This window comes from Dama dama, chromosome 16 (assembly GCF_033118175.1).
Source record: "Dama dama isolate Ldn47 chromosome 16, ASM3311817v1, whole genome shotgun sequence".
Lineage (NCBI taxonomy): Eukaryota > Metazoa > Chordata > Mammalia > Artiodactyla > Cervidae > Dama > Dama dama.
Window position 1 is genome coordinate 2,595,902 of NC_083696.1, and position 25,433 is coordinate 2,621,334.

Below are 25,433 nucleotides of genomic sequence, written 5' to 3' on the forward strand. Positions count from 1 at the left end.
CACCCCCGCCAGCCCCCCGCAACAAGGGGCTGCAGGCAGGCAGGGGCCGAGATAGTTCGAGTCCCAAGTCTGCATTCGTTTATTCCGCGAATACTTCATACTGAGTCCCACACGTGTGCCATGAACTCGTGCGGGGAGGAGAACGGAAGCAGGTCTGCTTTCGGTGCAAAAACAGACTGCCACACCGTGGTTCCCACCCCGAGCCTCAGTTTCCCCATCGGGGAGCGCTCGCCCCGCCCCCGGGGCCGCCTCGGGAGGCGGCTCGGGCTGCAGGAACCGGCCCCGGGCCCGCCCTCCCCGGCTTCCGCCGCCGGGGCCAAGTCCTCCCGCCACCGGAAGCTCCGGCCGGGCCGCCGGGAGGAGGCGGCGGCGGCGAGGTGGGTGCCGCGAGCCCCGCCCCAGCCCGCCTGCCCCGGGACTCCGCTCCCCGCCGGGCGCCCCAGGTGCGAGCCTCCCCGCGCGCCTCTGGGACCTGGAGTCCGGGCTGCCGAGCCCTGCCCGGGACTCGCTGCCCCCTGCCCTGCCCGCGGGCCCGGCGGCTGCTCTGCGGTCGCTCATCCTGGACTAGCCCGGGCCCTGGTCGGCTCGCAGCGTTGCGCACGCATCTCTAGATGCGGCGGGTGGAGACGGCAGTCGCCCGCCCTCTGGGGGACGCACGAACCGGGCTGGGGGGCTCGAACAGGCCCTCTGGCCTCCCGGAGCCAGACCGCGGGGACTGGGCTCCGGTGGCGGGGCGCAGTGGGATCGCAGAGCCAGGAATCCACCCATCCCTGGGGCAGCCCACGGGGACTCCCGGGGGGAAGTGGTCGGGTCCAGCTGCGCCCCGAGAGACGAAGGGAAGGCTGGGGAGACGCGAGTGCGCAGCGCCGAGAATCCTCGGAAGAGAACGGGGTCACGGAGAGGAGGAGCAGCCGGAGAAGTGCGGGGGTGTGGGTGGGGAGCACGGAAGGGGTGCGGGAAGCCCCAGCAAGGAAGGGAATTAGAGAGGAGGCGCCCGGAGGCGTGGCATGGGCTGGCCATGGGGCTAGGTGGATAGACAAGCCCCGGGCATTGGGCAGCCTCGACTGGAGTGAGGAAGCGGGGCACCCGTGTTGACAGTATTTTCTACAAGTTCTGTTCAATTGAGGAGAACGTGTAGATGCTGGAGAGGAATGTGGAAAGCGTTTCAAAGCACCGCGTGTGTTTAGAACACAGGGATCCGGAGTCCCCATTCAGTATCTGTGAGCCCTTAGGCAAGTCACTGAACTACTTGGAGCCTCAGTAAAGTGGGGATGAGGGTGACAATACCTGCCTCATAGGGTTCAGGTGAAGATGAGATGAGATGTGCCTGTAAAAACACTTAACACGGGCACCTGCTACTTCTCACTTTTAATCATTAGAGCAGCTTGGGCGGATGTTGAGGCCGATAGGAAGGAGCTGGGAGGCAGTGAAGGCAGAGGAGAGAGAAAGGGACCCAAGAACTTGGGCAGAGAGAGAAATCTGGGATGCCTGTGCCAAACCAAGGGAAGGAGGGAACAGCTGGGGATGCAGAGAAGTTGGCAGGTTTCGGGTGTATGGTTAAGTGAGTGGCTTTTGGACAGTGTTTCTCTGAAGCAACCTTCAAAGTCATTTGCTGAAAGGGCCAGGCCAGGGCTGGCCCAGGTGAAGCTGGAGAACCTAGTTTCCGCTGCAGCAGTAGCCGAGCATGCCTTGCCCCTTTTGCCAGGAACCCCTGGCAGACTCAGCATCGTTCCAGGGAAGGTGGGCAGTTGAATTTACTAGACTCAGAGGATAACATCTGACCTACCTTGCCCACTTGTGAGGCTCAACTAAAGTTGATGAATGTGAAAACACTATATATGTAAGCATAATTTACCATTTTAGTCTTTTTTCCTGATCTTGAGGAGCTGGAAGGGCCGCATCATCAATACCAAAGCCTTCTGAGCACTTCACTTGGGCTGTGCACCATGCCCCACTTTCACCCACAATCTCATCTGGTTATTACGACAGTCAGGTGAGGCAGGTATTAATATTATCCCCATTTTGCAGATGCAGAAACTGAGGTGCAGAGAAGTTACTGACCTTGCCCCAGGACCCAGAGCTAGTGAGTGTTGGACTCAGGACCCCAACTGAGATCTGTCAGACCTCAAAGCCCGTGATTTGAAACTGCTGTGAAAGTTGGCGTGAGACCTAATAGCAGCCCGCAGAACAGAAGGATGTGGAGGGATTGACTGTCTTTTCCATGGGTGCTGCGCTCAGTCGCTCCGTTGTGTCCGACGCTTTGTGACCCCATGGACTGCAGGCCACCAGGCTCCTCTGTCCATGGGGATTCTCCAGGCAAGAACACTGGAGTGGGTTGCCATGCCCTTCTCCAGGGGATCCTCCCAACCCAGGGGTCGAACCCAGGTCTCCCGTATTGCAGGTGGCTTCTTGTCCGTCTGAGCCCCCAGGGAAGCCTGTCTTTTCCATTTGATAGATGAGAAAACAGAGGCTAGACGCTCAGACCTCCCTCCTGGGCTCTGCAGGCTCCACACTGCCTTGCTCTCGCCTCTCCTGAATGGGAGGAAGAACACAGAGCTTGGAGTCGCACACACCTGGCCCTGATCGCACTCTGCCACGGGTGCTGTGTGACTTCAGACCAGGCATCTTGCTTCTCTGTGCCTTTACGTGCCTGCGAAATTCCCAACAGCTGGCTTTAAGGAATGTTGCCCAGGGCACAGGAGGTGTGCCAGGAGCCATGCTTCCTACACTGCCGAGGATCTGCCTCCCACTTGACTGCTGAGACCAAGTCTCCATGACCTTATATTTATTTAGACCTTTGTTCTCCTCAGTGCCAGGAAGTGGTGGTTCCTGACCCGAGTCTGTGGCCACCTATGATTTCCTGAGTGGGGCCGTGGGGGTAGGGCCCTGAGCAGTCCATGGTGTCATCACCGTACTGATGAAGAATGCCCCGGGCAGGGCTGGGGCCATCAGGGGCCTTCCTGCTGCCCCTGGTTACCTTGGCCATGGGGTCCTGGAATTTTAGTGCCCACAGAAGGCTTGGAGACGCCCTGTTGCAATTCCTTTTTTAATTTTTTACAGACAGGGTAACCGAGACCCACTGTGAGGAAGTGACTTTCACCTCCTCTGGATGGGGCAGAGCTCATATGCATGGAACTTTCATTTTTGGACCTGCCTCCAGAACCCTGGGGATTTCCACTAGAGTGGTGATCACCCCCACCGAGAATCCCAGACTGCTCAGAGGGCCCAGGGAATACAGACGAGTCAGGGACTGGAGCTCTCTCTGCCCCTGGCCCTGGGGAGGAGGTGGAGGAAGCCAGCCGCAGCCTGAGGTCCCCCGACGGGAAACTCTGAACTACCGTCCCTGAAAGTCTGCGATGCGGTTCTTCTCTCTGTCTGACTTGCTCTTCACCTCCCTCTCACTCGAAAGAATGACTGGACGCTCCTGGAGCCTGCAGTCACCATCCAGGGGATTTTTTGCACCACAAAGGGTAATTCCTGTCTCATCCCTGCTGTGACTCAGCGGTGACGTCGAACCATACAAGCCAGCGAGAAGATAAAGGCATCAGCCGCCCGCGTATCAGAGCGGGTGGCCCAGCAGAGCGCACCGCTTCTCCCAGCACAGACCGCAGGGCTGGGCCCCTGCCCCGAGGAGCTTGGACCAGGCCCTCCACCCCCGGGCCCGCCTGGGACCCCAGGATGGCCTCTGGCTCGGCCAGCAGCCCCCGCCCGGCCCCCGATGAGAATGAGTTCCCCTTTGGGTGCCCCCCCACCGCCTGCCAGGACCCCCCAGAGCCCGGGCCTGTCTGCTGCGCCGTCTGTCTCTCTGAGAACACGAGGTGAGGGGTCGGAGGAGAAGGGGTGGGTGGGGAGGAGGCGCCGGGGAGGGACTCCTGATGGGAGGCGAGGGCAAGAGGACCCCTGGCTCTCAGGCAGGTGCCTGCATCTCTCTGTCCTCAGCTTCCCCGATACCGCCCCGTCTGACTTCTGGCGGAAGGAGGAGACACAGAAAGCCCTCCGCTCCCTCTGCGGAAGGCCGTCGAGGGAGGCAGAGCCTCTGAGCCCACCTGGGCTAACTCACTATGTGGCCTGTGCGCATGGCTTAACGTCCCCAAACCTCAGCGCCCTTGTCAATAAAATGCCTGTAAAGTGATTTTCTACCTCCTGGGATTGTTACAAGGCCCAATCAATAACATTCCAAAAGATTCTTATAATAGGGAATTTATCTGTAAACTCCTGGGTAAATGACAAACTGCTGTACAGATGTATCTCCTTCCACAGTCTCACCCATCACCTCAGACTGCTGAGAACTCTTCTAAAGGGGACAAAAGTATCTGGTATATTATTGTATGTTCATGTATTATATATTTATATATGTATATTGTCCTTGTTCAGCTGCTAAGTCGTGTCCAACTCTTTGCGACCCCATGGACTGCACCACACCAGGCTTCCCTGTCCTTCACCATCTCCTATATATTTGTATATACATACCTTTATATTTTATATTGTATACAAATACCTTTATATTTCCCTGGTGGCTCAGAAGGTTAAGAATCTGCCTGCAGTGCAGGAGATCCGGTTTCCATCCCAGGGTTGGGAAGGTCCCCTGGAGAAGGGCCTGGCAACCCACTCCAGTATTCTTGCCTGGAGAATCCCATGGACAGAGGAGCCAGGCGGGCTATGGTCATGGGGTTGCAAAGAGTCAGATGCAATTGAGCAACGAACACACCTTTATATATAATACATGCTTTTGGCATATGTATAAAAATATACGTATATAACATACACCATATATATTAAAATGTGTATATTATATTTATAAATAATTCAGAGAGGTATGACATCAATATGATCATCAGAATCCCACCTTATTATGCAAGTATTATGTACCAACTGTGTGCCAGACACTCTTCAGAAGAGCCTTGGAAAGGTGGACACTGTTATCCTATGAGGACAATGAGGCCTAATGGAGAGATGAGGTCAGTTTCCTGGCAGAGGTGTTCTTAAACTGCCATACACCCCCAGCGTGACCTTTGCTGGGGACTTTACAGGTTAGGGAGGTGAGAAACTTCTGAGGCAAACTTGAGAGGTTCAAATGCTTTGACAAAGGAGAAGGCTGAGAGAAAGAGAAGAGAGAGGTGATGGTAGAAAGGGCAGATGGGGCGGGGAGCCGAGCTTGACTGGTCTCACCATCCTGGGCTCGCCTCAGGCTTTTGCAGTGGGGCTTGTGGTTTCCTTACCTCTTCTTCCAAAACGTGGCAGGGGCAGGGAAGGGTCCCAGGTCTGGCCTGCGTCTCTCTACCTCGGCCCACCCCTACGTCCTCCGAGACCTCGTTCTCCTCCCTGTGAAATGGGCCTGACCAGGGGTGCTCGCTGGGGGTCAAATCACTTTGCAAAAGCATGTAGGCCCATGTGTCATCTCATTCAGAATCTGACACCCACTTCCTGGTTAGGCATCTCAGGCTGGGCGTTCTTGGAGGCCCCTTCTTATTCTGAGAAGTCATCTGTAATTACTAAAAATAAGAGACCAGAATAAAACAGAGGAATCTGCAAAGAACTAATATAGTACACACCCACAATCCCTTACCTGAACCCCTAGGGTCGGACGTATTGTGGAATGAAAAAGTTTTTCAGATTTTTGAAAAACCACTCAGTACATTATAATTCTTCCAGCAGGGAATGGGGACATACCTTATATTCAAACATCAAGCAGTGATATTTCTGCAAATATAAATATTCATACTAAGTGGGATAAGACAGGTCTAATAGCCTGGTCAGTTCAAATCAGGTTTGGCTGCCAGAGAAGCTCACTGCAAGCTATGGGAAAACTCTGGGTGCCCGGTGTTTTTGGGGTTTAGGAATGGTGGGTCTGGGATGGAGCTATATGCTCATGGGTCTCAGCTGCCATGCCGGGCAAGACCCAGGCCTTTGGGGCTCTGGGGTGGAGGTTGGTGTCATGGAGTCTCAACGGCTCTGCTCAGTGGCATTTCTGCTTGTGTTCCCAGGAATGGTGAGGATCGGATCTGTCCCAAATGCAAAGGGGAAGACACCCCGTCTGAAAGTCCAGGAAGCCTTCTGTCTCAGGAGAAGGTAAGCTGGCGCTGCCGGGGAGGATTGTTCATTGTCTCTGCGGGCAGGCACCTCCCTGCTTGTCCTGAGTCTAGGCTGAATTCCTTCTGTTGGTGGTGAGGAGACTGATGTTCAAAGTGGGAAAGCCGCTTGTCCCTCGCCGCCTGGCTGACCCGTGGCAGGTTCAGGCTGAGAGTGGCTGTCTATTTGGGGATCCACTCACCACGGCCTTCGGGCCCGGCCCAGCCTGCTGCCTGTTTGTAAGCTCACGAGCTGGGAATGGTTTTTACACTTAAAGAGTTTTCAAAAGTCAACAGGGGAATGAGATTCTATGACACGTGAAAATGATCCAGACTTCAAACTTCCAGCTCTCTGAATAGAGTTGGACTGGTTCACCGCCACAGCTCAGTCATGTATGTCTTATGCGTGGCCGCTTTGGCCCCGAGATTGCAGAGGTGAACAGTTGTAACAGAGGCCTTCCAGCCCCCAGATATTCACTCTCTGGCTCTTTCCAGAAAGAGTTTGCCAACTCCTGGTGCAGACAGCTCTTTCTGACCCTCTTTGCTCCCAGACCGGGTCAGGCCAGCCTCAGCTCACTTCTCCAGCTTCCCCAAGCTGTGCTTCCCGGAGTAAGAGGGGCCAAAACAACATCCTCAGGCACCGCTTAGAACCTTGGCCCTTCTGAGCTGGAAAGACCCTTGTGGGTCATCTGTCCAGCCCAGAGGTGCCCACATGGCAACCAACCGTGGTTCGTTCCCAAACCAGTTCAGGACAAAAATGGTTGAAAAAAGAAAGAAAGGAAGAAAATCGTCATGACTTTTTCTTACAAAACTAAATTCTTTCCATTTATAGAATCACCCTTTACTCTGAGACGATGCCCTTCCTATGTGTGTCTTTGTATAAAGGAAATGATCATGATAGATGATAGAATTGGGGGTAAAGCCTTTTTGGGGGTAAAGTTAAAAAACGACAATCTTTATGTTGATCTCCTGATTTAAAAAGCAAACAAAACTGGTACTGGTCTGTGAATCCAGAGCTTTAGGAACCCCGACTCTAAATCTGACCCCCTTTTCTTACACGTGGGGCCCCGACACCCCCTGGGGATTCTCACCGCAAAGCTCCCCAGTGACCACGGTCTCCCCAGCTCCACACCCGAGCTGGTCACACTGCGAGGCGCCCGGCTCCTTTGGCCCAAAGCTGTACCCTTGGCCAAACTGTGGCCCTGGTGAGGGTGGGGGGGATCAGGAGCCTGGTGTCAAGGATGACACAGCTGAGATGGCTGCTGTGTGTCTGCCTGTGAAATGAAGATGCTGCCTTACTGCTCCTGCTAAGTCACTTCAGTCGTGTCCGACTCTGTGCGACCCCATAGACAGCAGCCCACCAGGCTCCTCTGTCCTTGGGATTCTCCAGGCAAGAACACTGGAGTGGGTTGCCATTTCCTTCTCCAATGCATAAAAGTGAAAAGTGAAAGTGAAGTCGCTCAGCCATGTCCGACTCTTCGCGACCGCATGGACTACAGCCTACCAGGCTCCTCCGTCCATGGGATTTTCCAGGCAAGAATACTGGAGTGGCTTGAACAGAGCCTTTTCAGTACCGGCGATGTCCCATTGCCGGTCACTGGCTGTCAGGGCTCTCTCCCTCCGGCTGTGGAACGAGAGGCAGGCGGGTCTCCATGCCTCCTTCCCCTTCTCCGCTCCAGCCCCCTCTCCTCCAGAGGGTCAGGGGGACGTCTGTCCCACCAGAGCTGGTTTTGAGGGCTTTCCTCTCTTCTCTTCGGCAGCCCTCTCCCCCACAGACCCTCCAGGGAACCATAGTAAGGATCTAGTGCATTTTCCCGGAACTTTATACTCTACCACTGGTAGAGCTAATAGGATTAACACCCCTGGAATAACTTCCCAAACCTCCCTAGTAGGGCATCTCTGTGCTCACTGGGCCTCTGTGCTCCCCCCCTCCAAGGGGAGGGGTAGGCTATCTGCTTTCCAAGGCAACTACCTGCCTGAAGGCATTAGGACGTTTGTTTCTGGTTTGCTTTAGTCTTGCCTCTGAACAGAATGAATCCAGATTCATTGTGTAAATCTTAGATAATATAAAGCAGAGATATTTTAATATCTCCCAATTCAGTAGTTCTAATTTTTTCATCTTTGTCAGTGTGAAATCACATGAAAGCAGAAGGGGAGCCTGGACCTCTGACCCTGCGGTTACCCCACTGCTTTCTCCTGCCCCAGCCCCCAGAGACTCTGGATTCCTAGGGCCCTGCAGGGTGCACTTTGAAACTCGATGCCTTTGACCACGTGGAGTGACTCTAATGATGGAGTCACAGGCGCTCAGCAGGCTACAGCGTGGGGGAGGGGGGTGCACCCCCTGTGGAAAGCTGGGGGGCGGCGTGAGCCAGTGGTCTGACACCTGCACAAAGCCACAAGTGGAAAGACCAGGGACTCCGCCAGCTCCTGACCCGATGGGAACTTTGGGGGGACTTTTGACCAAAGGAAGGCAGCTGATGACAAATCAACACTTTGCACACATGGCGGGCCTGAGTCTGTGCATCTGAGGAAACCTGGGAAGTGGAGGTGGGGTGGCGGGCCGGGCCGGAAGCCGGCTGCGCTATGCCCCGAGGTGCCCGTCCTTGCGACCCTCTCTGCGCCACCTGCTCATGTTTGTCCTCCTCTGGCTTTGTTAGAGGCATGTCCCTCCGAGGAGCACTCAGAGCCCTGGACTGATTAGCTCGTGTCAGAAGCAGACATGAAAGGATGATTGTTGACCCAGGTGGGGACTTGATTTTGGCCTGGAATGACCTTCCTACAGGAGTGACAGTGAGAGGCGGGGACCGCCTGGCTGCTGGGAAATAGCAGTCAGTCCTGCCTGCCGCAGGCCCCGGGAACTGGGCTGTTGCTCTTGTCTCTTCCCTCTGAGGCCACTCGGGAAGGTCCAAAGCAGGCTGGCCCCTGCTGCCAGTGGCTTACAAGAATGCCTCAAATTACCCTAGAATCTGAAAACGATCGGAGATCGAGCTGTCTAGTCCCATTTCCGTTCTGTACTGGATTCCTGCCAAGTGGCTTGGTGTCCCTTCAGTGACGGGCAGCTCATCACTGCACAAAACCACCATGAGGAACTAACTACTATGCCATTGTCCGCTCCCTTTGTTCTGAGCTGACGTCTGTCTCCCTCAGGGCCGCAAAAGGCAAGGCAGTCAGCCCCCTGCGTCCTGAGGCCGTCCTGCGTCTGTGGGAGGACGCTGACCACGTCCCTCTCGAGTCCGTCCTCAGCCTACACGCTTCTTTATGTCTGTTGAAACCCAGCCCCTGGAAATGAGCTGGAAAATGAGCCCCCTCGCACTTCTGAGCTTGGCGGTTGCATCTGTGACCCCATCTGCCCTGTGACATCCTGTGTCATGGGTGGTGGCGATACCAGTGGGTGACTGGAGGCTCAGGGGAGAGGCGTGCCTGCAGCAGCCTTAGCGCATCGGGGAGCCAGAGCCAGGCTCCCTCTTCCTGCCCCCGGGACTCCTGGCACCTCTCTGCTGCCTCCAGAGGGGGATCACCCCAAGTGTTTTGTTTACACAGGTTTAAATACCCAGTCAGCCTAAGTGCTGGAATCCAGCAAGCGCTGTGAAAATAGGAATGGGCAAGACTCCTTTCAACAAGGAGAATCAGGCAGGACTTCCTGGAGGAGGTGGCAGTTGAGCCAAGCAGAGGCCGCCAGAAAGGAAACTGGCTCAGATACAGAGGAGGGTAGGAACTGGCGGGTGGACCAGGTCCACCCTGTCCTGGTAGAGTGCCTCTCCCTCAGCACTAGCTGAGACCCAAGCAAAAACACCCCGTCCAGCCCTCAAAGACCTTGGCCAGCCTCTGCGCCCAGCGCAGCAGTGTGGACAGTGCCCGGCACATTGCAGGCCCCTCTGTTCTGTGCGGTGGCTTCTCCCGTGCCCCCAGTATCCTCTTAACAACCCCCCATCAGAGGCCCCTGGGTCCTCAAGTGGAGGCCCCCCAACAGCCCTCTGCTGACCCCGTCACAAAGGGCCTGGGTCAGTAGGCAGCCGGGAACACCACACCCCTCCGACTTCTCGGACGTGGACAGAAGGACAAGTGTTCGCTCAGGGCTGGGATTGTGTTTTCTCTGTTTCCTCCTCGGAGGAAATTCCACCGCAAGTTTTATTTTTAGCGGTTTGCCAGCCGTGAGGCAGCTCACACAGGGGCCGCTTGTGGCACTGGCTTGGCCCAGGACGGATGCCCTGTTCTTCCCCCGCAGCCCCAGCCGGCTTGCCTCTCTAGTGCCCTGGGTCCCTGCCTTCCGATGAGCCACCCCTCTTTCCCCGGGAGGCGGGGGGAGGGCCCTGGATGTGGATCCCAGGCGCCTGGCCTCCACCACGGCTTTGCCCCAAACTTGCATCGTCTCCTGTAAGTCAGCAGCCTTCCCTGAGCTTCAGCTTCTTCACCTCCATGAGAGAGGCAGAACTTCAGAGCCCCGACCTCCTCCGGGTGGTCCTGGGAGACCCAGCAGGGCTGTGCTCACACGGGGGCGGAGAAGGGCTCGTGCCTGCAGGACAGCGGGCTCCTCACTTGTACAAGCTCCGCGTGACCCAGACTGAGCCACTCGCCGGGGTCTCCCACGTGTGTTCAGGTGAAACCAGCTCCGCCCTGCCTGCCTTGAAGGATTACTGCAGGGATCCTAGGAGGTAGCTTGCAAAAATGCTTTGGTCCTATGTAAATACACGTGCACGTAGGGATGTTCCTCATGTCTGGCAGCCCCTGAGGAAATCCAGTGGGGAAAGCAGGGTTTTATAGAATTACTACGAGTTTGAGGTGTGAAGATTCAATGAGGTGCGTGTATGTGACAGCCATTAGGGGGAGGAAAAAGATGTCCCAAGGGCAATGCTTCATCCACAGGAATAATTACGGTAATAGCAGGTCCGCTACTGCTCATCAGGGCTAAACTGAGTGAACGTCAGGCAGAATCATGCTCCCCAAAGCCGTCCGCGTGTTAATCCCTGGGACCTGTGAATATGTCACCTTACGTGACTGCATTAGTCTGCTCGGGCTGCCGTAACAAGGGACCACAGACTGGGCGGTGGGAACAACAGAGATTGACCTCCTCGCAGTTCCGGAGGCAAGTTCAGGCCGAGCGGGTCCCTTCCGAGGCCTCTCTCCTTGGCTGGTGGATGCCGTCTTCCCCCAGCGTCTTCGCATCCTCTTCCCTGAAGGTCTGCGCCCCGTTTCCTCTTCTTGTAAGGACACCCGTCACACTGGGGCAGGGCCCGTCCCAATGACCTCATTCCAACTTAATCACCTCTTTAAAGACCATGCCTCTGGGGACTTCCCAGGTAATCCAGTGGTTAAGACTCAGAGCTTCCAATGCAGGGGGCACAGGTTCAATCCCTGGTCATGGAACTAATAAGATCCCACAGCCAAAAAACTAAGAACTAGGATCATGCAGCCAAAAACTAAAGCAATTTAATTTAATGTAATTTTTTAAAAAAGAAAAAAGACCCTGTCCCCAAACACAGTCATGTCCAGGGGGGTTAGGACTTCCACATGTGGATTTGGGGTGGGAGAGACTGCTCAGGCTTCCCGGGTGGCACTAGGGGTGAAGAACCTGCCTACCAATGCAGGAGGCATAAGGGCCCCAGGTTCAATCCATGGGTGGGGAAGATCCCCTGGAGGAGGGCATGGCAACCCACTCCAGTGTTCTTGCCTAGAGAATCCCATGGACAGAGGAGCCTGGTGGGCTGCAGTTCACAGGGTCACAGACAGACAGACACCACTGAAGCGACTTACTACACACACACGCACGGACACCACTCAGCCCATGACAGTGGCCAAAGGGTCTCTGTACTTTGCGGACGTTACTAAGTTAAGGATCTTGTGATGGGGAGATGACTCTGGTTTGTTTGGTGAGCTCATTGTAATCACAAGTGTCCTCAAAAGAGGAAGACAAGAGAGGCAGAATCAGAGAGAAGCTGGAAGATGCTCTGCTGCTGCCTCTGACTCTGGAGGGAGGGACCATGAGCCCAGGAACGCAGGCAGCCTCTGGAAGCTGGAAAAGACCAGAAAACAGGTTCTCCCCTCTGGTCTCCAGAAGGAACACAGTCCTGCTGACACCTTGATGTTAGGACTTCTGATTTCCAGAACCATAAGACAATAAATGTGGGTTGTTTAAGCCATTAAGTTTGTGGTATTTTATTATAACAAAATAGGTCACTCGTATCAAAATTTACATGTATTATGGCATTTCATCCTCACCGTAACTCTATGGGGGGGGGCGGGGTATGTTCTGTTATTGTCTTCATTTTCCAGATTGGGAAACTGAAACGTGGGGGAGTTAGTGAGTCCCCCAGGACCACACAGCCAAGTAGGTGAACTGACAGAAATGGGCTTTGCACACCAACAGGATGGCTCCAGAGCCAAACCCTGTAAGCACGGCAAGGGGTGAGGACCGAGCGCCTGATGGTGGCTCTCTGGGCAGTCCAGCTGGCCCCAGCCTCCTCTCCCCTGCCTGCTCTGGGTGACTGGCCCCCAGCCGCCTCTCCTCTGCCTGCTCTGGGTGACTGGCCCCCAGCAGCCTCTCCTCTGCCTGCTCTGGGTGACTGGCCCCCAGCAGCCTCTCCTCTGCCTGCTGGGGGTGACTGGCCCCCAGCCGCCTCTCCTCTGCCTGCTCTGGGTGACTGGCCCCCAGCCGCCTCTCCTCTGCCTGCTCTGGGTGACTGGCCCCCAGCAGCCTCTCCTCTGCCTGCTCTGGGTGACTGGCCCCCAGCCGCCTCTCCTCTGCCTCTCTGGAGGACTGGCCCCCAGCAGCCTCTCCTCTGCCTGCTCTGGGTGACTGGCCCCCAGCCGCCTCTCCTCTGCCTGCTCTGGGTGACTGGCCCCAGCCGCCTCTCCCCTGCCTGCTCTGGGTGACTGGCCCCAGCAGCTTCTCCTCTGCCTGCTCTGAGTGACTGGCCCCCAGCCACCTCTCCTCTGCCTGCTCTGGGTGACTGGCCCCCAGCCGCCTCTCCCCTGCCTGCTCTGGGTGACTGGCCCCCAGCCACCTCTCCTCTGCCTGCTCTGGGTGACTGGCCCCAGCCGCCTCTCCCCTGCCTGCTCTGGGTGACTGGCCCCCAGCAGCCTCTCCCCTGGCTGCTCTGGGTGACTGGCCCCCAGCAGCCTCTCCCCTGCCTGCTCTGGGTGACTGGCCCCCAGCAGCCTCTCCTCTGCCTGCTCTGGGTGACTGGCCCCCAGCAGCCTCTCCTCTGCCTGCTGGGAGCGGCTGGCCCCAGCCGCCTCCGACACACGTGGTAACAAGGAGGCCTGCTCCGTGCACACGCGCTTGCCCGTCTGCCTGGGTTTTCACCACACAGACACAGCACCCTAAGGCTCAGCCGCCAGAGGAGTGTGCGCCCCGCCACCCGTGTGCGATTCTGGAACCCCCCCGTTAGTCTCCTCACTCTCACCTTCTTACCTCCCTCTGCCTCTCACTTCGAGCGCAGTAGACTCCTAAAGCCGCAGAGGATTCGCCTCGCGGGCTTGGAGGGAGGTGCAGGGCCTGAGCGGTCACCCCTCATCCATCACCAGGTCCTCATCCGCCTCGGGTCCTCCACCCCCAGCACATCAGGGAGCTACCTGCTGGGAGAAGCTGCATCACGGGGCACTTTGCAAAGGCCGCCTGGTCTCCCTGCCAAGGCTGCCTCCCTCCCGGAAAACATCTGTTTTCTGTTCCTGGTTGGGAACATCTTGTGCCTGGAGCCTGAGGCCATGGGGCACCGCTGTGCTGGGCGTGCTCTGCGTTCCAGTCCAGCTGTCTCATGAAGCCCACAGCTCTAGCTGTTTTAACTTTTACAGAATGATGACTAGTGTGACTTTGTATTTGCTCAGCCCAAAGACTTCTGCCCTCCCCTCCTCCCATCCAGATCTCCCCTCACGTCACCCCGAGAGGTGATTCTTAAAAACGACAAAGCTCTTGGAAAGTCAAGATATTATTTATGTGTAATAAAATTCACTCATTTTAAGTGTACAGATTGACGGATGCCGGTAAATACCTGTAATCGTGTGACCTGCAGTGAAGAACATGAATGTTTCTGCACCAGATAAAAGCTTCCTTGTGCCCCTGGCTCGTCAGTCTCCCCCAGCTGCAGCCCCAGGCAGCCACTGATCTACTTTCTGTTCATGGTTTGGCCTTTTCTAGAATCTCATGAGAATGAAATCCTAGGGACTTCCCTGATGGGCCAGTGGTTCAGACTCTGCACTTCCAATGCAGGGGGCACAGGTTTGATCCCTGGTTGGGCACCTACGATCCCACATGCATGGTGAAGCCAAAAAAAATTGTTTTTAATATCAGAAGAAAAAATTAACTTGGAACAGATTTCTAGTATGCTGTCTTCCGTGTTTGGATCTTCATTTGGCAGAATGTTTCGAGGCCCCTCTGTTATCGCAGATGTTAGTAATTTAGTCCATCCAGTTGCTGAGTATTAAGTGTACGGAGTGTCCTCAGGTACGGAGGACACTCCACACTGTTCGCCCATCTACCAGCAGGTGAAAACTTGGATATCCTCCAGCGTGGGCCTGTTATGAGTAAAGCTGCCTGGACATTTGCATACACACACGGAAACATTTTCAGTTTCTCTTGGGTAAATCCCTAGGAGTGGAATGTGTGGGTTATTTGCTAGCTTGGTAAGCATGGTCTGTAAGTTACTTTATGATTTCACTTTATGAGATACTTGCATAGTTTGTCCCAAAGCATCTGTACTGTTTTGTATTCCCGTGAGCAACCTACAAGCGTTTTTCAGTTCCTCCACATCCTCCCCAAAGCTTGGTATTGCCATTTTTTTAAAATGTTGCCATTTAGTGAGTGAACAGTGACATTTTATAACAGTTTGCATTTCTCTGATGACTGCTGCTGATGAACTTACTTTCATAGGCTTGTCATTTATGTCTCTCCTTTTATGAAGTATCTGTTCAGTATTTTACCCATTTTGTGTTAGGCTGTCTGTCATCTTATTGAATTGTAAGAGTTCTTTATATATTCTGTATATAAGGCCTTTACAGATATATGTTTTGGAAAAAAAAAGTGTCCTCCCAGTCTCTCCTGGGTTTACTTTTAATAAGAGACAGAGGTGGCATCACCAACTCAATGGACATGAGTTTGAGCAAATTCTGGGAGATACTGAAGGACAGGGAAGCCTGGAGTGCTGCAGTGCGTGGGGTCAGATCGAGTCCGACACGGCTTAGTGGCTGAACGACAAGAGACGTGGGGTGGGAAGGGCCGTGGAGCTCTGCAGCTTCCTGGCTGTTCCTCCTAGAGTAAATCCCTTCCCCTCCATGAGCCTCAGTTTCTTCATCAGTCAAATGGGAACAGAAAACCTACCCTGCCATCCCCAAGTGTTGTTTGGGCCCTCGGGAGAACTATGACCACGAAAGCCATTTTCCAAACTCCTCAGACCTATGCATAGGTTGGCAGTATTGCCAAGTTGCTTGTTTGGGACCCTTGGGGAGCTCCCAGACCAGTGGGGGCAACCAAACAGTGAGTTGGGAGGAACCCGTCCCAGCAAGAGGGGTGGCAGTGCTTCCAAGGATCACAGCAGGAGCTCTGGTCTCATTTTGAAGGAGGGTCATAGAAGCTTGAAGGTGGAAAGAAATCAGCCAGGCAGAACGAACAGCAGGTGCAAAGCTTCGTGGCCTGGCCCAGCCCCTGCCTGGCGGATGTCGGTGCTTCACAGACTCCCCAGTGCTACCGGGACCCCCGCAACGTCCAGTGACGTGGTTCTTATTTCCAGGATCACCCCGAGGTGGCTGAGGCTGGAGTTGGGTGCCCCTTTGCAGGTGTTGGCTGCTCCTTCAAGGTAAGTATCTAGGTGAGAGAAAGGAGGTCTGTACACTGCAGTCTCAGACCTCCTCGCTCAGCCTCTCGGGTTTCCCCCCAACATCCAGCTGCTGCTCTGGATGTACCTTATGTGGCTTACAAGCCACAAAATCACTAGTAAATCATCTTTGTGCCCAGGGGAGTTCTTCTTAATGTCTCACCTGAGCATTGCAGTGGCATCACAAAAACGACCCTCCCTTCCCCACTGCCCCCAACCGCTGTGCCTCTCTCCATGGTCCTGAATCATGAGTGGGCTCCAGGGCAGGACAGAAGTGTTGCTCTGGAAGATGCCTCGCCACGGGCGTGTCTAAGGCCAGGGCCCTTCTCCACATCCCTCTTGCTTTGAACTTCCCGTTGCTGGGTGAACAGATGTGACGTCCCTTGGTAACCACTGATGGCGGGGCTCTCCTTGGCTCCCTGGTGCTCCCTGCTTCTCCTCAGTTTTCGCTGATCAGCCCCACTGTCTCGGCAGGGAAGCCCAAAGTTCATGGAGGAGCATGAGGTCACCTCCCAGGCCACCCACCTGAACCTGCTGTTGGGGTTCATGAAGCAGTGGAAGGCCCAGCTGGGCTCTGGCCTGGGGTACGGGCCCATGGCCCTGGAACGGAACCTGTCGGACCTGCAGCTGCAGGGGGCCGTGGAGGTGGCCGGGGACCTGGAGGTGGACTGCTACCGGGCCCCCTGCTCCGAGAGCCAGGAGGAACTGGCCCTGCAGCACTTCATGAAGGAGAAGCTCCTGACGGAGCTGGAAGGGAAGCTATGCGTGTTCGAGAACATTGTGGCCGTCCTCAACAAGGAGGTGGAGGCCTCCCACCTGGCCCTGGCCGCCTCCATCCACCAGAGCCAGCTGGACCGCGAACACATCCTGAGGCTGGAGCAGAGGGTGAGCCTGGGAGGCAAGTTCACCTTCAGGGCAGTTCAGGCCCCCCCCCCCAAATCCCTTGCCCCATCTTGTCTCCAGAGCAAATGGACCAGCCTTCCTCCTATGCCTTCTCCCTGCACAGACCAGCCATGCCCCCATCAAAAATCTCTCTCCTGTGTCCTGAGACCTAGGGAGAGGACTGAGGCAGAAGTGATAGTTAAACTCCCCCATCCAGCGCTTCATTTTGTTTGCTTCAGTTTCTTCTGCAATAGACTATTCCTACCCCAAGCATCTCATTCCACTGTCGGACATTTTTCATGCTCAGAAAGTTCCCTGTCATACTAAGCTAAAATTAGTCTCTCTGTCTTCCCTGCCCCTCGGGGCCCACAAAACATCTGACTTCTAGCCCCCATGGAGGTTCTTTGGAGATGAGACATCAGTAATAATATCCTGCCTGAGTGTTTCCTTCTTTAGGCTAAACACCCCCAGCGCCTTCACACTTCATCAGAGCCCGTTGTTTCATGTATTCCGGCTCAGTCTCTAAAGAATTCCACCCTTCAGCGTGATGGTACCAGGCCACCAGATAATTCACTTATCTGATGGTTCTTGGTTGAGTCAGACCGTAACCGCCTTTGTTGCAGAGCTTATACTTCTCTTCATATGACCAGTCACAATGCTGTGTTGCTTCTCATGGGGCAACAGTATTACATCCCCATCTTATGTTGAACTCGGCCTGGATTTTAGTTCCAGGCCCACCATTCACTTGCTATGTAGATCTGAGCAAGTCACAGGACTGCTACTTTTTCATCCATAAAATTAGGGATTCGATTTTCTTTAAGGATGCTCACTTCCATTCCTGACCTCCCTACCTGAGTATACCTGAGAATAAATTTGTATTTTTTTCACATGTCAATGGAGGAACCTATTAGAAGAGCCAGACACTGGCTTTGAGTGACAGAGTAAAGGATTTATTTATGCAACTCTTGCCCTAGTTGGAAGGTGGTGCCTGCCCACTCCCCACAAGGGCAGAGTGACCATGTCTTCAGTTCCTTGACAAGTTTTGTGGCTCAACTCTTACATGCCAAGCACTATGCAAATCTTGTGAAAGTCACTCCTTGGAACCCCATGGACTGTAGCCCGCCAGGCACCTCTGTCCAGGGAATCTCCAGACAAGAATACAGGGGTGGGTTGCCAGTCCCTTCTCTAAGGGATCTTCCCAACCCAGGGATCAAACCTGCATCTCCCGTGTTGCAGGCACATTCTTTACCGTCTGAGCCACATGGCCACGGATGAAATGAGCATGGGCCCAGACCATCTATCCTGTAGGAAAAGCAGAAAATATATATCTCAGACGCTTCTAAGAACAGAGAGGAAAGAGGGAAACCAGCTGAGCTAGGGCAGTGGTCGAAGACTTCCCAGAGGAAGGGCTATGTGAGCCAGATTCCTGACGGATGCATAGGAGTTGGCCAGTGGAGAAGGGAGGAAGAGGAATTCCAGGCAGGAGGGCCAGCATATGCAGAGAGAGATGCCTGCGGCCGAGGGAGACAAGGTCAGGAAGGCCATTTGGGGAACAGCTGTATCTCTCTCTGCATCCCGCCGTGGCTCCCTCACCCTCAGGCTGGGTTCTGGTGCCTCTGGCTGAATGGGCTTCCCCGCCCCAGGTGCTGGAGTTGCAGCAGACCCTGGCCCAGAAGGACCAGGCCTTGGGCAAGCTGGAGCAGAGCCTGCGCCTGATGGAGGAGGCCTCCTACGACGGCACCTTCCTGTGGAAGATCACCAACGTCTCCCGACGTTGTCATGAGTCGGCCTGCGGCAGGACCGTCAGCCTCTTCTCCCCAGGTAACTCCCCTGGGACGGCAAGCGGGGTGGGGAGGGGAACAGGCCCCTGCGGGGGAGGTAGGCCCCACGGGGCCCAGGAGACAAGAGGTACGGGGCGGTCCGCTCTGACAACCGTGCTGCGTCCAGTTAGGCCCGAGTCCGTTCAGATGCCCGGCCCTGGCAGGCCCGTGGAGGTGGTAGGCTCCCCCCGCCCCGCTGTGTGGAGCAGGGGCTGTTGGCACCAGGCTGGCCTTCTGCCTCCCTGAACATCAGGCACGTTCTGCAGCTAGGAACAAGTCATCTCAGTTGTTTGTATGGATGGCGGTTGGGAGAGAGAGTGCGCTGTGAACCCAAGTCCGTGCAGACTCCAGGCAAGTGGAGGATGGCTTTCATAGGAGACCCAGTGACCTGAAATCAGACAAGGGGAGATCTAGGTAAAACCACAGGCATCTGTGTACAGTTGTGGGGAGCATGTGAGTGAGTGTTGTGTAAATCAGGGCAGTTCTTACTCATTTCTAGGATCCCGGGGCCTGGCACAATATTTTGCGTAAAGTGGGCAGTTACTCGGTTGACGTCTCTCTTCATTAGCTGAGACCTGCTTCTGTAATGCTCTGCATATTTGTCCTCAGACCTCTGCTTTTCCCCTTGCCTCCCTCATGTGCGTCTAAGTAAAATGGGTGGGTTGTTAAGGAGGATTTCTGCAGAAGGCAATTTTAACCCCCACTCACGTCTGCTCCAACCTCATGCCTTTCTTGTCTGTCAGCTCCTCTGACTCACCCAAGGCCAACAGCGCTAGGATTAAGAGGGGGCATGGGAGTCTGCCCCATCCCACAGGGGAGGTGGGCCCCCAAGCCAGGCCCCTTGCCTCAGGAACTGAGGCAGCTCCTTCATGGGGTGGCCTTGCCCTCTACACGCAAGCTTTGTGTCCTGGCTGCTTTCCAAAGAGGGAAAAAGCAAGCAGTGTCTTTGGCTTCCTGTTCTACCAAAGCACAGAGGGCAGAGATGAGTCAGACCGTCAGCCTGTCCCTGCTCCACGCCTTCCTGCCCTGCACACCCTGTCCCCGCTCTGCCCCTCCCAGACGGCCCCCCATGGGGACAGCCGCTGGAGCCCACACTCAGACGGCTCTTTCAGCTGCCCAGGGCTAGAGCCCACAGGCCCTGCACCTAACCAGCAAGGGATGGTTCACCCCAGGGGCCTGTGTCAAGGGTGGCCGGCAGAACTGTGAGCCGCCCCACCCCCTCCCAGCCCCCAGGAGACCCCAGCCGCTTAGCCTGGGGCCTCAAAAAGAGCTGTGTGTTGGGACTTAGGAGGCCAGGCCCTTCACTCTGGCCCTGACCCCAGCTCGCTGTGATTTTGTGGGCCGGCCACTTCCCCTTGCTGGGCTCCGGCTCCTGACTGCAAAACGCAGATCGGTTAAATCGGGAGTGGTGGGGCCAGCAGCGCCTCTGTCCCCTGTCAGAAACGTGAATTCTCAGTCCTCACCCGGCACTGCTGAGTCAGAAGCTCCAGGCCTGGGGCCTGGCAGTCTGCGATCCTGATGGCCCTTGACATCCAGCGGGCCAGGTGTTCTCCAAGGTTTAATGCTCTATGTTTTCGTTTATTGTCGAGTCGCTAAGTCATGTCCGACTCTTTTGCAACCGCATGGACTGTAGCCCGCCAGGCTCCTCTGTCTGTAGGATTTCCCAGGCAAGAACACTGGAGAGGGTTGCCACGTCCTTCTCTAGGGGATCCTCCCGACCCAGGGTTTGAAGCCACGTCTCCTGCCTTGCAGGCAGACTTTAGCACTGAGCGACCAGGGACGCCCCCTGATGCTCTGTGGTGGAGAAGCAGCTCCAATCCCAGATGTCACGGTCTGGGGCCATGACCCAGGCCAGCCCCAGTTCCCTCATCTGCAAAGTCTAGCACTTGCCAGCTGCCCTGGTGATGACTCTGGCTTCCGCGTTTCAGCTTTCTACACCGCCAAGTACGGATACAAGTTGTGCCTGCGGCTCTACCTGAACGGGGATGGGACGGGGAAGAGGACCCACCTGTCCCTCTTCATCGTGATCATGAGAGGGGAGTATGATGCTCTGCTGTCGTGGCCTTTCAGGAACAAGGTATGGGCGGGCCCGGGCAATGAGGGGCTGCTTCAGATGGAGGAGACCTGGGTCCTGGTCCTGGTTTAGCCATGAACTCACCTGTGTGACCTCGGAGAGCCCTTCACCCTCTGTGTTATCAGTTTCCCCGCTTGTGAAACAAGAGCCTGAGTTCCCCTCTAGTAGCCAAGGCTGCTGCTTGCTTGAGTCCAGGAGCTAAAATGCCTGGGCCTGCAGCCCTGGGAGACGTGTAGAGATGGAGTTCACACGGCGGGGTGAATAAAGAAAACTTCCTATAGGAGGTACTGTGGGTCTAGCCTGCAACAGAGCACTCTCAGAAAAAGGGAGGGAGGCAGATACCACTGTGTCCCTTTAAGAATGGCCGAAATCCTCAATGCTGACAACATCAAGTGTCGGCAAGGATGTGGAGCAACAGGGACCCTCGTGCGTTGCTGGTGGGAATGTGAAACGGTGCGGCCACTTTGGATGAAGGTTTGGCAGTTTCTCACAAAGCTAAACATACTCTTACCACGTGACCCAGAGATCACACTCCTTGGCATTTACTCAAATGAGCTGAAAACTTAAGTCCCCCCAAAACCCTGCAGACAGATATTGGTAGCACCTTTATTCATAACTGCCAAAACTCGGAAGCAGCCAAGATGTCCTTCAAGGTGAATGCAGAGATAAACTGTGGTCCATCTAGACAGTAGAGTATCATTTAGCACTCCAAAGAAATAAGCTAGGGAGCCATGAAAAGATACGGAGGAACCTTAAATGCATGTTTAAGTGAAAGAAGCCAATCTGAAGAAGCTACATACTGTATGATTCCAGTTACATGATATTCTGCAAAAGGCAAACTGCGAAGACAGTGAGAAAATCAAAGGTTGCCAGGGTTTCATGGAGGAGAGGAGGGATGAATAGGTGGAACGCAGAGAATTTAGGGCAGTGTAAATACCCCGAGGGGCTTCCCTGTAGCTCAGATGGTCGAGAATCCACCTGCAATTCAGGAGACCTGGGTTCAGTTCCTGGGTCGGGAAGATCCCCTGGAGAAGGGCATGGCAACCCACTCCAGTATTCTTGCCTGGAGAATCCCATGGACGGAGGAACCTGAAGGGCCCCAGTCCATGAAATCGCAAAGAGCTGGGCACGACTGAGCGAGGAACACTACACTCCTAGATCCTCTGATATGATAATGACAGGTTCCCGTCTTTATACATCTGCCCAGACCTATAGAATGTACAAAACCAGGTGTGAGCCTTAAAGTAAACTGGGGACTTTGGGTGAATATGATGTGTCAGCATAGGTTCATCAGTTGTAGCCAATGTTCCTCTCAGGTGGAGGACGTTGATAGTATAGGAGGCAGGGTGGTGATACTTGGAAATCTCTGTAATTTTCCATTCAATTTTGCCATGCACCTAAAACTGCTCTAAAAAATAACGTTTGTTAAAAGTGTTTCAAAGGGCAGCCGGAGGTGGGGGTGTGGCAGGCATTCCCCGAAGGAGAACAGCAGCAGCAAGGGGGCGGGGGAGAGTGTGGACTCCAGACCTGAGCTGGGGTGAAGGGGGGTGAGAGAGAGCTAATGGCTGGGGGTGGGGGCGCCGCAGGGTCTGGGTATGAGTCAGTAGGTCAAAACCGGTTCCCATATGTTCCGGGGGAGTTTTAAAAATGTTAATGACTGGGCCTCACTACCGTAAATGCTGCGCCCTGGGCACTGGGAATTTTCAGACCTTCCCAGGGAATTCTAAAGTGCAGCCGTGTTTGAGAACCATGGCGGCGGGTGTGATGGGTATTTCAGTGGTGTGGGCCGGAGCGGGGATTATATGTCACTTCAAGATCACTGGCTTCCCGGGAACAGACAGGGCCCCTGTGCAGAACAGAAGCTGGGTTCATGTTTCAGGATGTGATGGACACCCGCTCAGTGGAAGGCCTGGCTGCTCTTACCCCTCTGCCTGTCGCAGAGGATCCGGCTGCGGTTGAAGGGTCAGACCTCTCCAAGCAGGAAGGGGCACCTTGGCTTAAGGGGTCCAGCCTCCTTGTCAGGACTGTCTCGCCTTTAGCCCCTAACAGCCAACCACAATTGACGGTGGCATCTGAACTCCCCCTTCCTGTCGGGTAGAACCTCTGAGCCCTGATCGCAGAGCCCCCTGGAGCCTGCTCCCCACACCAAGTGCTTCTTTCAGCTCTCACCAGGAGCCACAAAAGCCAGGCTCTTGTTTCTTTCTCTGGCTCCTGCTCAGAGTGAGCTCAGGCTTTCCCAATGGCTCAGTGGTAAAGAATCCACCTTCAGTGCAGGAGATGTGGATTCGATCCCTGGGTGGGGAAGATCCGCTGGAGAAGGGAATGGCTCCCCACTCCAGTATTCTGGCTCAGAAAATCCCGTGGACCGAGGAGCCTGGCTGGCTGTCGTCCACGGGGTTGCAAAAGAGTCGGACACGACTGAGGAACTAGATAAAAGCCACAGCAGGGTGACCTCCGGGTCAGAGGGCCCGCCTGGGTCAGACCCAGGCCTGACCTCCCCCCGCGCTGCCCGCAGGTCACCTTCATGCTGCTGGACCAGAACAACCGTGAGCACGCCATCGACGCCTTCCGGCCCGACCTGAACTCAGCTTCCTTCCAGCGGCCCCAGAGTGAAACCAACGTGGCCAGCGGCTGCCCGCTCTTCTTCCCCCTCAACAAGCTGCAGTCGTCCAAGCACGCCTACGTGAAGGACGACACCATGTTCCTCAAGTGCATCGTGGAGACGAACACTTAGGGCTGGCAGGGCCCAGCCGTCCACGCCCGGGTCCTCGGGGAGACCAGCTTGGAAGGGGGTTCAGCACGATGACCGCGGTCCCAGCTCTTTGTGCCCAAGACCCCAGGACATGATGATGGGCCGGGGCTGGCATCCCCTGAGCCCGGCTGACAGATTGGCTGTCACCTTAGCGGCAGGACCTTGGAGCAGACTCACAAAGGCAGAAGGTGCGGAGGGAGGTGGTGCAGAACTGGTCCCCCAGCACTCACCACGCAGAACTGGAGGCCGGAGAACCACCCCAGCCCCGAACGTGGGATGGACTCTGGCCCAGAGAGGGAGGGTGTGGGGGCCCGGCTGGGGCGTGAACGCTGAGCTGGAGATGCGGGACCTCAGCCAAGGGCTCCGGGGATGGGGAGGCCTCTGCGGGTCACCATGGAGACCATGCTTGCTGTCTTCCTGCTCGGGGGGTCAGAACTGCAACCAGGGGTGGAAGAGACGGAGCCCAGTGCAATTTAGTCTGTCCCGGCCTGGACTGAGTTCCCCGGCACTGGAGGTGAACAAGCAACCGCAGAGGGCTATGCTTTGGGGAGGGCATCAAACGGGGGGTGGATTTGAAGACCTTCGCGGTTCCTTCCAAGCCCAGAGCGTCTCTAACGCTCGGCCCCCAGGCCGCTGAGGCCAAGGGCTGCAGCATTCGGGAGCCCCCTGCCCTCCAGGGTCCTGACTTGCCTTCAGCACCTTGAGGTGGGCGAGCTGGCCTGCATGGCTCTGTCCCCGCTGGGCCTGGCAGCTGGCTTCCCCTCTATGCAGAGCCACACACAGGCCCTGTGTCCTGCGCCTCCCCCAGCCAAAGGCCCCTCCGCCTCCTCCCGGGGAAACCAGGTCTCTGAGCTCCCAGGAGCAGCCGCAAGGAGCGTGGAGAAGGATAGGGACCCACACTCCCCGTGCTGCCTGCCCGGGGGCCCCCACTTAGCCATGTTCAGAACCCCATGTCACCCGCTGAACCAAAGTAACCACATCTCTATTTGACGGGTCAGGACCTCTGAGCCACCCGCAGACGCTGTCCTTTTGTGTGTATAAAGCCAAAGAAAGAACTGTTCTTTAATCTCTTTTGCAGTTTTCATGAAGGGTTGTGGGAGCTGGTGGTGACTTCTGAGGTCTGGGTGGGCCGGCTAGTTTTGCAAGCAGCACCCAAGGTTCTCCTGCTTGGTCTTCTGTCTGTAACGGGGGAACCGCCCCGCCTGCCTCACTCACCGCGTTCACTGACCTCAGAGGAGATGCTACACAGGAGAGGCTGGCAAGAAGCGGGGGCACCGCTGCCCGCCTGGCCAGGCCAGAGCTCACTTGTCTTCCCACCTTGGAGGTCGCTACACGACCTAACTGCAGGACCCTGGCTCATCTTCCCAGAGCCCTGAGGCTTCGCGTTGCCACGCAGAGCTCCAAGGCAGCCCGCCTCACCTCTGCCCACCAGCCTTGCCTGCAGCTTACTCTCCTGCTGAGGCTGAGTCACTCTTCAGACCCTCAGCGTTCTCATCTGTGAAATGGGTTAGCAGCCCCACCTGTCGTCTCCAGCCCAGCATTTCTGAGGCTGGCCCTCCCACGGGAGGTGAGTGGTCAGCACGGCCCAGTGGGCTGAGTGTGTCAGAACACCAAGACCCCAGCCCCCAGGGTGGACCTGGTATCCCATCTTGCCTCAGCCTCTTCACTTACAGACACGAGAAGCACCCTGCCTGGCCCTGACCCGCCCACGGGGTTTTCACAAGGCTGAAATACGATGCCAGAGCTCTAGTGCTTCGCAGGCTAGCGGCATCTCGCCAGACACGACAGGCCACCAACACGTCAGGACTTCTTTTTCTCGTCCCTGCCGCTGACAACCTGTCATGAGGCTGACCTGCTTCCTTGATGTGTGTGGAAACAGGAGCGAGTGATGGGAACACTTGTCTCAAAGCTGGTGTCCTGGCGAAGGAATAACCACCCCCACTCGCTGAGCTAATAAGGGCTTTGTGGGACAAGCACTCCTAGAGACAGCTATCACTCTGTACCTTTCACCACTTGTGTCTGATGGGAGGA

The 25,433-nt window shown here is 55.8% G+C and overlaps 1 protein-coding gene across 2 annotated transcripts; it reads left to right on the top strand.

Annotated features, from left to right (window-relative positions):
- The first annotated feature begins 360 nt into the window (after positions 1 to 360).
- TRAF1 (TNF receptor associated factor 1) lies at positions 361 to 24,468 on the top strand. Of its 2 annotated transcripts, none has more exons than XM_061163278.1 (8): positions 361 to 377; positions 3,061 to 3,818; positions 5,985 to 6,069; positions 15,791 to 15,856; positions 16,349 to 16,759; positions 18,400 to 18,577; positions 20,505 to 20,653; positions 23,166 to 24,468. In XM_061163278.1, the coding sequence occupies exons 2-8, from the start codon at positions 3,679 to 3,681 to the stop codon at positions 23,382 to 23,384; spliced, it is 1,248 nt and encodes a 415-aa protein (XP_061019261.1). In that variant the 5' UTR covers positions 361 to 377; positions 3,061 to 3,678; the 3' UTR covers positions 23,385 to 24,468. The 2 variants fall into 2 exon arrangements, with proteins under 2 accessions (XP_061019261.1, XP_061019260.1); XM_061163277.1 differs by lacking the exon at positions 361 to 377 and adding an exon at positions 427 to 443.
- Positions 24,469 to 25,433: the final 965 nt, after the last annotated feature.

Excerpts from the sequence above, each read along its gene's own strand:
- TRAF1 (XM_061163278.1), top strand. The coding sequence starts at position 3,679 with ATGGCCTCTGGCTCGGCCAGCAGCCCCCGCCCGGCCCCCGATGAGAAT. Across the intron at positions 3,819-5,984 it reads TGTCTCTCTGAGAACACGAG|GAATGGTGAGGATCGGATCT; the intron begins GTGAGGGGTCGG and ends TTGTGTTCCCAG. Across the intron at positions 20,654-23,165 it reads CGTGGCCTTTCAGGAACAAG|GTCACCTTCATGCTGCTGGA; the intron begins GTATGGGCGGGC and ends CGCTGCCCGCAG.